The sequence below is a fragment of the Alosa sapidissima genome, chromosome 7 (assembly GCF_018492685.1).
Source record: "Alosa sapidissima isolate fAloSap1 chromosome 7, fAloSap1.pri, whole genome shotgun sequence".
NCBI classification, from domain to species: domain Eukaryota; kingdom Metazoa; phylum Chordata; class Actinopteri; order Clupeiformes; family Clupeidae; genus Alosa; species Alosa sapidissima.
In genome coordinates this window covers 14,246,440-14,260,782 of record NC_055963.1, presented here as the reverse complement: position 1 = coordinate 14,260,782, position 14,343 = coordinate 14,246,440, and the positions used below count along the sequence as shown (strand labels likewise).

At 39.2% G+C, this 14,343-nt stretch overlaps 1 protein-coding gene across 1 annotated transcript in view; it reads right to left on the bottom strand.

The window, feature by feature from the left end:
• Positions 1-13,692, bottom strand: part of LOC121714016 (very low-density lipoprotein receptor-like) — a 50,480-nt gene extending 36,788 nt beyond the window's left edge. The window contains exons 1-9 of the mRNA XM_042099140.1: positions 13,676-13,692; positions 13,193-13,309; positions 10,284-10,334; positions 10,175-10,198; positions 9,696-9,812; positions 5,387-5,503; positions 2,478-2,528; positions 2,369-2,392; positions 1,890-2,006 (exon numbers count right to left, since the gene is read on the bottom strand). Of these exons, the coding sequence (XP_041955074.1) occupies positions 1,890-2,006; positions 2,369-2,392; positions 2,478-2,528; positions 5,387-5,503; positions 9,696-9,812; positions 10,175-10,198; positions 10,284-10,334; positions 13,193-13,265 (574 nt within the window). The 5' untranslated portion in view covers positions 13,266-13,309; positions 13,676-13,692. The remainder of the gene's footprint in view (positions 1-1,889; positions 2,007-2,368; positions 2,393-2,477; positions 2,529-5,386; positions 5,504-9,695; positions 9,813-10,174; positions 10,199-10,283; positions 10,335-13,192; positions 13,310-13,675) is intronic.
• Between the last annotated feature and the right edge of the window lie 651 nt (positions 13,693-14,343).

Sequence of the window (14,343 nt, the reverse complement as noted above, 5' to 3'; positions counted from 1 at the left end):
GAAACGTCATCACTCGTGAAACGTCACCAACGCAGCCAGTTAACATGGGTGCCAGTTGCCATGTAACACCAGCGCAGTGAGCTGCCTGCATCAACAGCGGCGCTCGGGGAGCAGTGAGGGGTTGGGTGCCTTGCTCAAGGGCACTTCAGCCGTGCCTACTGGTTTTTGGGTAACTAATAGTCCTTTTTAGAGTCTCCATAAGGATACTGAGCAAAATCAGGGTTCCCGTGGATCCTTAAAAAGTCTTAAATACAACTTTCTGTTTTTGAGGCCTAAAAAAGTCTTAAATTGTCGGGGATGTCTTGAATTTTCGAAAGGGAGGTATTACATTTGCGTATATGGGACCGCCAGCGAGTGAGCGAGTGCAAGAGAGCGAGTGAAACCATCCGGTTTTGTGTATTTAAAACGCAATTGTATAAGTGACTATATAAGGCTACAGGAGGAAGTGTGGTTGCAGAGTGAAGATGTTTTTCACGGGTGTGGTTAATAAAGGTGTGAAAAAGGTAATATGTACAAATATGCTTGACGTTTTCATGGTGTAGCCGAGGCCTGAGAGATACGAGAGAAGGACGCGAATACTGCTGGTCAAATTATGCGCAGTGCTTCTGTCACTCGTCTGATAATTTGCTGCGCAATTTATGAAGGAACCACGGACTGACAGAAAAAGAAAACAAACGTTTTCGCAATCAGGAGGAAATACTGTACATGTTAAGTTGATCTGTTTGCATCTTTCCAGCGTGTTGCTGGCCTAGGAAGAAAATATCTGTCTAAGTTATAATACCTGTAATATCTGTCAGCAGCTTGCTTGCCTTTCCCAGAAGGCCTACTTCGCAAAAGTTGTGAAATATAACCGCATATTTGTTTTTAATGTCGGCAACTGGCTACATAAAAAAAAACCCGTGCGTGCTTGAGATGAAACCAGCAGTTTTCAGCAGTATCCGAGGAGGACCTGTCTCTTAATTAATTTAAAACAAGTCAATGGTTTTACAATGTTTCAGTACAGCTTTGGTTAGTTTAGATACAACTGGTATGCAAATATGAAGTAGTGGATTAACTTTAATTTGCTGTGCTGCATATGGGACAATAGATGCACATAGTAAATTATATAAAGTAGGCCTATTAAAATATTTAAATAGCTTAGTCTAACTTAAAAAAAAAATATTGAAGGGAATCCAGTCCAGTGCACATGTCTTTGGCAAGTAGTCTAGGCTACTACAGATACAGGTGAAGAACAGTCAGCCTCAGCCAGTAAGCACAACCATATATGTACAGCCAGCTTCAAAAGCAAGCAGCCCAGACCCTAAAATTGGGCATTTACAGATGTGAAGGTAATTCACACACAATTCTTTTTCTTTCGCCAAAATATATTTGGTAACTTCTGTAGACATCCAAAATGGGGTGGGGTTAAAATTAGTAGAAAAAAATAAACTGTTGCATAAAACAATTTTAAGTTGTCTTATGTATCTTTTTGCTGTGGTATAGTCTTAATTTTTCCATTTAGATGTCTTGAAAAGGTCTTAAAAGTCTTTAAATTTGCACTGGGAAAATGTGCAGATACCCTGAAAATGCATGGACATAGCTTTACAAAAATAGTGTAAAATATACACATCTTTTATTCTTTATCTACTTTATAGCTTCACAAGACCTGGTGCTCAGTTGTGTTTCTACCATAAGTGACCTAGAGGGCTAAAATGTGGTCAGTTTGCAAGATTTTTGTAACCTGGAAGAACACAGAGCAATTTGGGCACAACCAATTGGTTCACGAACTACGTTAAAGAAGCAGGATTGAGGGTGTTCAAACTGCTAGTAGGGCATATCTTATTACATTTGCACAGGAGAGAGAAAGCGAAAGAGAAACAATCATGTTAAAGGGAAAAGTATACACCCACTGCAGTTCCTCTCGTCACTCCTGTCACGGCAGTCGTCATCACCATCACAGACGAAGCGCTGGGGAATGCACCTTCCATTCCCACACTGATACTCATTATCACTGCACCCATCACTGACTGGAAGAGGTCAGAGAGGTCAAAGGTCAGAGGGGTCTGGTTAGATCTAAGCCTGACTTTTAGCATAATACTTTTCACAACAGGTAACCTTAAAAAGTGTTATCCAATGAAAATGTTGTTTGTATGCCTACAGTTTGACCACCCAACAAAATAGCAAACCTGTGTGTAAACTAGCCTAAGTAATCTCTCCCTAAATTATTGATAGACCGATTGAGTGATCAATTGGTAGTGTTTAAGGGGAGCTGTCCACTTATTTTCATATACTTATTTCACATACATTTCATAAAAGATATTGGACCATGAACATTACAATCTGAATATTGTTACAGTAATGTGTGGTGTAAATCAGATACTTAACTTACTTTGATTGATGAAGTCAAACAAATCTTTTTTAAAAAGAACAACAAAAATGTTTATATTTTTCCTCTAGTCCATAAAAAGGGCCAATCATTCACTAATACATCAACCCACCATTATAATCCTCATAGCCAAAGACGTGCTCAAAGTCGTGTGAAGTTGGAGCTGAAATGGAAACAAGACGGAATAACAGAGATTTAGCACTTATGTATATCTATCTATAAATGACAGGAACATCTGTCTGTCTGTTTGCCCGTCTGTTATTTACATATCTCTCGAACCATTCATCTGAATGGTTTCAAATGTGGCAGGTGTCTTGCTACAGGCACGCATAAGTAGAGTGCCAAGTTTGACTTTGTTTGGATAAGTAATGCAAAAGATATAGTTAAATATATCTGTAAAAGAATTGGCTTTCTCATTGTATGAAATTTGCAACGATGTGACTCAACAATCTCTGGTAACCTATAAGTGACGTCACGCTCTGTCTGTGGTGGCAATACTGCAAAGTTTGGTATCCGATACCGATCAGATACCAAGTAAATATAGGGCCAATATTGTTGATACAGATACAAATACCGATATTTTTGACTAAAAGCTACTTATGTACTTTTATGTAGGGGAAAGCAGTATGTCATAATTTGACATCAATGAAATATCAATAGGCTAAATTTGAATACATTTTCATGACCACTAAATCATTTTCTGATTTCCACGTTTAATGATTTACAACAAAGTCCTTTTAGGCAAGTCCCTCCACTCGGCGGCCATATAGCAACGCTTTTTGGGCACTCATCGGGCATCCTCTTCAGCAGAAATGCGCGTGCGCAAGACTTCACGACACCAATCTTGCTCCAGCGGCGAGTTCACAACACATGATTGGCAAGATGTCTTCACAACACACCATATGATTGGCTCAATGTATTCACATCACACCACATGATTGGCTCAATGTATTTACATGTCGACGTTTTGCCGAGGAAGGGGTGGGATATGTGTAGACAACGGCCATATTGGCGTTACAAACTAACCCCATGCATTTCTATGGAGGATTTTTTGAGTGCTGTGTCTCCTCATTAGAAAGTCTCTGTTTACAAACATTGCACAAAAGGTGTGGTGCTTGTACAGTATGACTGTAGACTAGTCCTTAGTGAAACGGGAGTAATGTATAGTGAACGTGAAACTGACAATAAAGTATCGATCCCATCATGCTGGTATCGATCCGATATAAATACCAATGTTGGTATCGATACTATCAATATTTGAATCGATATGCCCATCCCTACTGTCTGCCACTCATTTTCTGTAACACTATGCTGTATAGCCTACCAGAGCTCTCAAAATTAACGTGATCGTGTAATGACAATCAAAAACTGCATGTTAAAATATGCTACTCGCAAGAATAATTTACTTTCAGAGGCTGCACCATAATTCATTTTAAAACTTAAATGTAGATCTAATTAGAAAAAAATAAGCCCTAAGCTATTTTAAGTTAGAATGAAAAACTCAGAATGCAGTGCCTAATTTAGAGATGGGTTTTATTGTAGGTCTAAATGATCAATATTCGGTTTTCCTTTACTGAATTTGTAATTATGTACCGGCCATTATAATTGCCGATACCTATAGTATGTGCATGCCTGTGTGTGTATATGTGTGTATGCCTGTGTGTGTGTGTGTGTTTGTGTGTGCATGTCTGTGTGTGTATGTGCATGTGTGTCTATGCGTGTGTACGTGTGTGTGTGTGTGTGTGTTTATGTGTGTTTATGTGTGTGCGTGTGTGTGTGTGTGTGCATGCGTGTGTGTCTATGCATGTGTGTGGATGTGTGTGTGTGTACGTGTGTGTGTACGTGTGTGGTGTGTGCGTATCTGGGTGTAGGCTACTTTGAAACTTCTGCGGGGTAACGGGAGCATTTGTTTTTAAAAGGTGTTTGAACGTCGGAGGTAGCGAATTGCGACACAGGTACGATGCTTTCTGGAAACAGGTGTAACAGTGTTGTTGTTTGGTCGCAAGTTGCGTCGTACCATGGTGGTTGAGCAAAATCGTTGCTAGCTTTTCTAGAAACTACCCCCAGATGGTAGGCTAGAGGAAAAGGGGGAAGGGTAAGATGGGATGACCAGGGGGTCGTTTCTAGAAAAGTTAGCAACGGCGTTGCACAACCACCGTGGTACGACGCAACTTGCGACCAAACAGCGACATTGTTACACCTGTTTCCAGAAAGCATCGTACCTGTGTCGCAATTCACTACCTCCGACGTTCGAACACCGTAGTTCCAACAACGTTGTTGATGATGCAGCGATACATATCATTGGTGGAAACAGTGGCGTGTAAATACCCCACCCCCTAGAAATTGTCTGTCACGGCCTATGTCGACATTTTTCTAATTTAAACCGAGTTAATGCTGGCATTATCATTGCCATCAGCAAAAACCTAAACCTATGCAAGCATATCTTAAACATCCATCGAACCAGCGGAGACCTGAATGCAATAGCAAAAATATATTTTGTGTAGTCATTCTATATCAGAACCCCTGACATGCATTTTGGGTAACCAAAAGGTTTTTTTTTGCACTTCTGGTTAGACACAAACTAAATTTCATTGTCTTTGTACTCTGCACAATGACAATAAAGTTGAATCTAATCTAATCTAATCTAAATGTATTTTGGATAACCAATGGTCCTTTTTAGAGTCTCCATAAGGATACTGAGCAAAATGCATGGACATAGCTTTACAAAAATAGTTTAAAATACGCATCTTTCATTCTTTATCTACTTTATAGCTTCACAAGACCTGGTGCTCAGTTGTGTTTCTACCATAAGTGACCTAGAGGGTGTGGTCAGTTTGCAAGATTTTTGTAACCTGGAAGAACACAGAGCAATTTGGGCACAACCAATTGGTTCACGAACTATGTTAAAGAAGCGGGATTGAGGGTGTTCAGACTGCTAGTAGGGCATATCTTATTACATTTGCACAGGAGAGAGAAAGCGAAAGAGAAACAATCATGTTAAAGGGAAAAGTATACACCCACTGCAGTTCCTCTCGTCACTCCTGTCACTGCAGTCGTCATCACCATCACAGACGAAGCCCTGGGGAATGCACATTCCATTCCCACACTGATACTTAGTATCACTGCACCCATCACTGCCTGGAAGAGGTCAGAGAGGTCAAAGGTCAGAGGGGTCTGGTTAGATCTAAGCCTGACTTTTAGCATAATACTTTTTCACAACAGGTAACCTTAAAAAGTGTTATCCAATGAAAATGTTGTTTGTATGCCTACAGTTTGACCACCCAACAAAATAGCAAACCTGTGTGTAAACTAGCCTAAGTAATCTCTCCCTAAATTATTGATAGACCGATTGAGCGATCAATTGGTAGTGTTTAAGGGGAGCTGTCCACTTATTTTCATATACTTATTTCACATACATTTCATAAAAAATATTGGACCATGAACATTACAATCTGAATATTGTTACAGTAATGTGTGGTGTAAATCAGAAACACATCAACCCACCATTATAATCCTCATAGTCAAAGATAGAAACAAAGTCGTATGAAGTTGGAGATGAAATGGAAACAAGACGGAATAACAGAGATTTAGCACAGGCATTGAAACTGCAATGGGCAGGAGAAGTCTATAACGTGTCCATATTTTACAAAAAATTTGCGCACAGGAGGAGTCAAAACTCTAAGGGTTATAGGCTATTAACGTTAATGTTGCATGGGTTTGATATTTTATTGATATTTTATTTCCCAATTCACACGTTCATGCTTCTCCTGTGGCGCAACAGGTTAATGCTTATATAGCCTATTGCTTTTTCACGCAGTCGACATGGGTTCAATCCTCCCCATTACACGTTTTTTTTAATTATTATTTATTTATTTTTAGACCAGCAACGCTTCCTCAATTTAGGCTACAGATACTAGGTGGCCACAGAGAGCCTGACCAGCAGTCAGTGAAATGTTTGAAAACTTAACCATGATACTTTGAAGACCTATTGGCTTGGGCAACTGCTGTAGCAAGACAACACCATCAGCCATGCATGTTACAGTTTTTTTCAGTCGCTAACAAGCGTTTGTCTAACCAGTTGTCACATTTTCAAAACTCTAAACACAATTAGCACAGCGTCTTTTGTGGCCATACCATTCACGGTACGTATACGTTTTCACACAATATGCAGCCAGTGAACACATTTCCACAATGCTTACATTTTCTTAACAGACAAGCTATACCTCCCAATAAAACTATGGATTGTTTTTGTAGTATTTACAAATGTTAACACACAACATCCCACAATAGCAAACACAATATTCCAAACCTTAGACACAGTATAAAAACCTCTGCTTCTGCTCTGCTTCCAAATGGTTTTATCCCAGGTTTAATCAGATCTGATCAGATGCGATGTTGATGAAAACGTGTGGCCTAACTCTGAAGATCGCAGAGATTAGATACAGTAATTTTGTGTTATTTTTAGTTCCCCCCCTTTTTATCTGGGCTTTTTGCTGTTGTTTTTTGTTCAGCTTTTATGTGTTTCATGGCTATTTTGTTTACTGTAAGCAATACTGTAAAACTTTTTCTGTTCTATCATACTGTAAACAGTATTTCTACTGTACCAGTAAACAGTAAAGGGAAAAAAATGATTTGCTTTTTACTGGAATGCTTTTGAATGTGAATATTACATGTGGACATACAGTTCCCAACCAAGAAATTTAGTGTAAAAACGGTGGATAGCATGTTTTGCATGCAAATACCTGTAAAACTGGAACATACAAGTCTATGCAGTTTTTGTAATGTCAACAATAGCCAGTATTTTGAAACCTGGTGTACTTTGTTTGACTGCATGTACCTTGTGAAGTGAAAACAAGTGTTATTCTTTGACAGAATAATTTCATTTTGAGTCAGATTTCCAGTGTTTTGGTAAAGTTGGTGTGTGCAGAGAAAGATGTGTTCTGTATTGAAATGAAGAGTTAGTATATATTTAACAAAATGTGTTTTTGAGAAGAAAATTATCCATTTGGCCAATTGTGTTTTGTAGGTGTGAGTCTGTGTTAAGAGTTTAGAAAAAGTATCTGAAGTATGGGTAAGCGCTTTTTAGCGATTGAAAAAAACTGTAGGCTAACTTGCTACAATCATCAGCTGACTTCTTCAAATTGTATAGACTAAGTCAAATAAATTTCACTATGACTTATCAGCTGGTTCGTGGCACAAGTACGTGGATGAATGGTTATCATGTAGCTTAAGTGGTTTCATTTAGGAAGCAGGTTCGATACATGAGTTATTATTAGGCTATTTGTATTTATGTTTTTGGTGGCATATTCATGGTCCAGTGCATGTAGCGTACTACAGACAATTTTGACATTTAAATATGTCATGCATAGGCCTCTTTGTATTTGTTCGTCTCCAGTTTCCATCAGAAAGTGACAAATCTGCAAGCGGCCACATCTGTCAAAGAAACGTCATCACTCGTGAAACGTCACCAACGCAGCCAGTTAACATGGGTGCCAGTTGCCATGTAACACCAGCGCAGTGAGCTGCCTGCATCAACAGCGGCGCTCGGGGAGCAGTGAGGGGTTGGGTGCCTTGCTCAAGGGCACTTCAGCCGTGCCTACTGGTTTTTGGGTAACTAATAGTCCTTTTTAGAGTCTCCATAAGGATACTGAGCAAAATCAGGGTTCCCGTGGATCCTTAAAAAGTCTTAAATACAACTTTCTGTTTTTGAGGCCTAAAAAAGTCTTAAATTGTCGGGGATGTCTTGAATTTTCGAAAGGGAGGTATTACATTTGCGTATATGGGACCGCCAGCGAGTGAGCGAGTGCAAGAGAGCGAGTGAAACCATCCGGTTTTGTGTATTTAAAACGCAATTGTATAAGTGACTATATAAGGCTACAGGAGGAAGTGTGGTTGCAGAGTGAAGATGTTTTTCACGGGTGTGGTTAATAAAGGTGTGAAAAAGGTAATATGTACAAATATGCTTGACGTTTTCATGGTGTAGCCGAGGCCTGAGAGATACGAGAGAAGGACGCGAATACTGCTGGTCAAATTATGCGCAGTGCTTCTGTCACTCGTCTGATAATTTGCTGCGCAATTTATGAAGGAACCACGGACTGACAGAAAAAGAAAACAAACGTTTTCGCAATCAGGAGGAAATACTGTACATGTTAAGTTGATCTGTTTGCATCTTTCCAGCGTGTTGCTGGCCTAGGAAGAAAATATCTGTCTAAGTTATAATACCTGTAATATCTGTCAGCAGCTTGCTTGCCTTTCCCAGAAGGCCTACTTCGCAAAAGTTGTGAAATATAACCGCATATTTGTTTTTAATGTCGGCAACTGGCTACATAAAAAAAAACCCGTGCGTGCTTGAGATGAAACCAGCAGTTTTCAGCAGTATCCGAGGAGGACCTGTCTCTTAATTAATTTAAAACAAGTCAATGGTTTTACAATGTTTCAGTACAGCTTTAGTTAGTTTAGATACAACTGGTATGCAAATATGAAGTAGTGGATTAACTTTAATTTGCTGTGCTGCATATGGGACAATAGATGCACATAGTAAATTATATAAAGTAGGCCTATTAAAATATTTAAATAGCTTAGTCTAACTTAAAAAAAAAATATTGAAGGGAATCCAGTCCAGTGCACATGTCTTTGGCAAGTAGTCTAGGCTACTACAGATACAGGTGAAGAACAGTCAGCCTCAGCCAGTAAGCACAACCATATATGTACAGCCAGCTTCAAAAGCAAGCAGCCCAGACCCTAAAATTGGGCATTTACAGATGTGAAGGTAATTCACACACAATTCTTTTTCTTTCGCCAAAATATATTTGGTAACTTCTGTAGACATCCAAAATGGGGTGGGGTTAAAATTAGTAGAAAAAAATAAACTGTTGCATAAAACAATTTTAAGTTGTCTTATGTATCTTTTTGCTGTGGTATAGTCTTAATTTTTCCATTTAGATGTCTTGAAAAGGTCTTAAAAGTCTTTAAATTTGCACTGGGAAAATGTGCAGATACCCTGAAAATGCATGGACATAGCTTTACAAAAATAGTGTAAAATATACACATCTTTTATTCTTTATCTACTTTATAGCTTCACAAGACCTGGTGCTCAGTTGTGTTTCTACCATAAGTGACCTAGAGGGCTAAAATGTGGTCAGTTTGCAAGATTTTTGTAACCTGGAAGAACACAGAGCAATTTGGGCACAACCAATTGGTTCACGAACTACGTTAAAGAAGCAGGATTGAGGGTGTTCAAACTGCTAGTAGGGCATATCTTATTACATTTGCACAGGAGAGAGAAAGCGAAAGAGAAACAATCATGTTAAAGGGAAAAGTATACACCCACTGCAGTTCCTCTCGTCACTCCTGTCACGGCAGTCGTCATCACCATCACAGACGAAGCGCTGGGGAATGCACCTTCCATTCCCACACTGATACTCATTATCACTGCACCCATCACTGACTGGAAGAGGTCAGAGAGGTCAAAGGTCAGAGGGGTCTGGTTAGATCTAAGCCTGACTTTTAGCATAATACTTTTCACAACAGGTAACCTTAAAAAGTGTTATCCAATGAAAATGTTGTTTGTATGCCTACAGTTTGACCACCCAACAAAATAGCAAACCTGTGTGTAAACTAGCCTAAGTAATCTCTCCCTAAATTATTGATAGACCGATTGAGTGATCAATTGGTAGTGTTTAAGGGGAGCTGTCCACTTATTTTCATATACTTATTTCACATACATTTCATAAAAGATATTGGACCATGAACATTACAATCTGAATATTGTTACAGTAATGTGTGGTGTAAATCAGATACTTAACTTACTTTGATTGATGAAGTCAAACAAATCTTTTTTAAAAAGAACAACAAAAATGTTTATATTTTTCCTCTAGTCCATAAAAAGGGCCAATCATTCACTAATACATCAACCCACCATTATAATCCTCATAGCCAAAGACGTGCTCAAAGTCGTGTGAAGTTGGAGCTGAAATGGAAACAAGACGGAATAACAGAGATTTAGCACTTATGTATATCTATCTATAAATGACAGGAACATCTGTCTGTCTGTTTGCCCGTCTGTTATTTACATATCTCTCGAACCATTCATCTGAATGGTTTCAAATGTGGCAGGTGTCTTGCTACAGGCACGCATAAGTAGAGTGCCAAGTTTGACTTTGTTTGGATAAGTAATGCAAAAGATATAGTTAAATATATCTGTAAAAGAATTGGCTTTCTCATTGTATGAAATTTGCAACGATGTGACTCAACAATCTCTGGTAACCTATAAGTGACGTCACGCTCTGTCTGTGGTGGCAATACTGCAAAGTTTGGTATCCGATACCGATCAGATACCAAGTAAATATAGGGCCAATATTGTTGATACAGATACAAATACCGATATTTTTGACTAAAAGCTACTTATGTACTTTTATGTAGGGGAAAGCAGTATGTCATAATTTGACATCAATGAAATATCAATAGGCTAAATTTGAATACATTTTCATGACCACTAAATCATTTTCTGATTTCCACGTTTAATGATTTACAACAAAGTCCTTTTAGGCAAGTCCCTCCACTCGGCGGCCATATAGCAACGCTTTTTGGGCACTCATCGGGCATCCTCTTCAGCAGAAATGCGCGTGCGCAAGACTTCACGACACCAATCTTGCTCCAGCGGCGAGTTCACAACACATGATTGGCAAGATGTCTTCACAACACACCATATGATTGGCTCAATGTATTCACATCACACCACATGATTGGCTCAATGTATTTACATGTCGACGTTTTGCCGAGGAAGGGGTGGGATATGTGTAGACAACGGCCATATTGGCGTTACAAACTAACCCCATGCATTTCTATGGAGGATTTTTTGAGTGCTGTGTCTCCTCATTAGAAAGTCTCTGTTTACAAACATTGCACAAAAGGTGTGGTGCTTGTACAGTATGACTGTAGACTAGTCCTTAGTGAAACGGGAGTAATGTATAGTGAACGTGAAACTGACAATAAAGTATCGATCCCATCATGCTGGTATCGATCCGATATAAATACCAATGTTGGTATCGATACTATCAATATTTGAATCGATATGCCCATCCCTACTGTCTGCCACTCATTTTCTGTAACACTATGCTGTATAGCCTACCAGAGCTCTCAAAATTAACGTGATCGTGTAATGACAATCAAAAACTGCATGTTAAAATATGCTACTCGCAAGAATAATTTACTTTCAGAGGCTGCACCATAATTCATTTTAAAACTTAAATGTAGATCTAATTAGAAAAAAATAAGCCCTAAGCTATTTTAAGTTAGAATGAAAAACTCAGAATGCAGTGCCTAATTTAGAGATGGGTTTTATTGTAGGTCTAAATGATCAATATTCGGTTTTCCTTTACTGAATTTGTAATTATGTACCGGCCATTATAATTGCCGATACCTATAGTATGTGCATGCCTGTGTGTGTATATGTGTGTATGCCTGTGTGTGTGTGTGTGTTTGTGTGTGCATGTCTGTGTGTGTATGTGCATGTGTGTCTATGCGTGTGTACGTGTGTGTGTGTGTGTGTGTTTATGTGTGTTTATGTGTGTGCGTGTGTGTGTGTGTGTGCATGCGTGTGTGTCTATGCATGTGTGTGGATGTGTGTGTGTGTACGTGTGTGTGTACGTGTGTGGTGTGTGCGTATCTGGGTGTAGGCTACTTTGAAACTTCTGCGGGGTAACGGGAGCATTTGTTTTTAAAAGGTGTTTGAACGTCGGAGGTAGCGAATTGCGACACAGGTACGATGCTTTCTGGAAACAGGTGTAACAGTGTTGTTGTTTGGTCGCAAGTTGCGTCGTACCATGGTGGTTGAGCAAAATCGTTGCTAGCTTTTCTAGAAACTACCCCCAGATGGTAGGCTAGAGGAAAAGGGGGAAGGGTAAGATGGGATGACCAGGGGGTCGTTTCTAGAAAAGTTAGCAACGGCGTTGCACAACCACCGTGGTACGACGCAACTTGCGACCAAACAGCGACATTGTTACACCTGTTTCCAGAAAGCATCGTACCTGTGTCGCAATTCACTACCTCCGACGTTCGAACACCGTAGTTCCAACAACGTTGTTGATGATGCAGCGATACATATCATTGGTGGAAACAGTGGCGTGTAAATACCCCACCCCCTAGAAATTGTCTGTCACGGCCTATGTCGACATTTTTCTAATTTAAACCGAGTTAATGCTGGCATTATCATTGCCATCAGCAAAAACCTAAACCTATGCAAGCATATCTTAAACATCCATCGAACCAGCGGAGACCTGAATGCAATAGCAAAAATATATTTTGTGTAGTCATTCTATATCAGAACCCCTGACATGCATTTTGGGTAACCAAAAGGTTTTTTTTTGCACTTCTGGTTAGACACAAACTAAATTTCATTGTCTTTGTACTCTGCACAATGACAATAAAGTTGAATCTAATCTAATCTAATCTAAATGTATTTTGGATAACCAATGGTCCTTTTTAGAGTCTCCATAAGGATACTGAGCAAAATGCATGGACATAGCTTTACAAAAATAGTTTAAAATACGCATCTTTCATTCTTTATCTACTTTATAGCTTCACAAGACCTGGTGCTCAGTTGTGTTTCTACCATAAGTGACCTAGAGGGTGTGGTCAGTTTGCAAGATTTTTGTAACCTGGAAGAACACAGAGCAATTTGGGCACAACCAATTGGTTCACGAACTATGTTAAAGAAGCGGGATTGAGGGTGTTCAGACTGCTAGTAGGGCATATCTTATTACATTTGCACAGGAGAGAGAAAGCGAAAGAGAAACAATCATGTTAAAGGGAAAAGTATACACCCACTGCAGTTCCTCTCGTCACTCCTGTCACTGCAGTCGTCATCACCATCACAGACGAAGCCCTGGGGAATGCACATTCCATTCCCACACTGATACTTAGTATCACTGCACCCATCACTGCCTGGAAGAGGTCAGAGAGGTCAAAGGTCAGAGGGGTCTGGTTAGATCTAAGCCTGACTTTTAGCATAATACTTTTTCACAACAGGTAACCTTAAAAAGTGTTATCCAATGAAAATGTTGTTTGTATGCCTACAGTTTGACCACCCAACAAAATAGCAAACCTGTGTGTAAACTAGCCTAAGTAATCTCTCCCTAAATTATTGATAGACCGATTGAGCGATCAATTGGTAGTGTTTAAGGGGAGCTGTCCACTTATTTTCATATACTTATTTCACATACATTTCATAAAAAATATTGGACCATGAACATTACAATCTGAATATTGTTACAGTAATGTGTGGTGTAAATCAGAAACACATCAACCCACCATTATAATCCTCATAGTCAAAGATAGAAACAAAGTCGTATGAAGTTGGAGATGAAATGGAAACAAGACGGAATAACAGAGATTTAGCACTCATGTATATATTTGCATTGCTGATCCAAACAAAGTCAAACTTGGCACTCTACTTATGCGTGCCTGTAGCAAGACACCTGCCACATTTGAAATCAATCGGATGAATGGTTCGAGAGATATGTGAATAACAGACGGACAAACAGACAGACGTTCCTGTCATTTATAGATAAATATATCTGTAAAAGAATTGGCTTTCTCATTGTATGAAATTTGCAACGATGTGACTTAACAATCTCTAGTAGCCTATCAGTGACGTCACGCTCTGTCTGTGGTGGCAATACTGCAAAATTTGGTATCGGATACCGATCAGATACCAAGTAAATATAGGGCCAATATTGTTGATACAGATACAAATACTGATATTTTTAACTAAAAGCTACTTATGTACTTTTATGTAGGGGAAAGCAGTATGTCATAATTTGACATGAATGACATATCATTGAGTAAGAGTGTCCCCACACTCTTACTCATTAACACTGCAGACAACACTGCCTGGAAGAGGTAACTATGCATAGCAATACTCAGGCAGAAGATCTAATACTTATTTTACTTTGGCTACTTAGTTTTATCAAGCAATC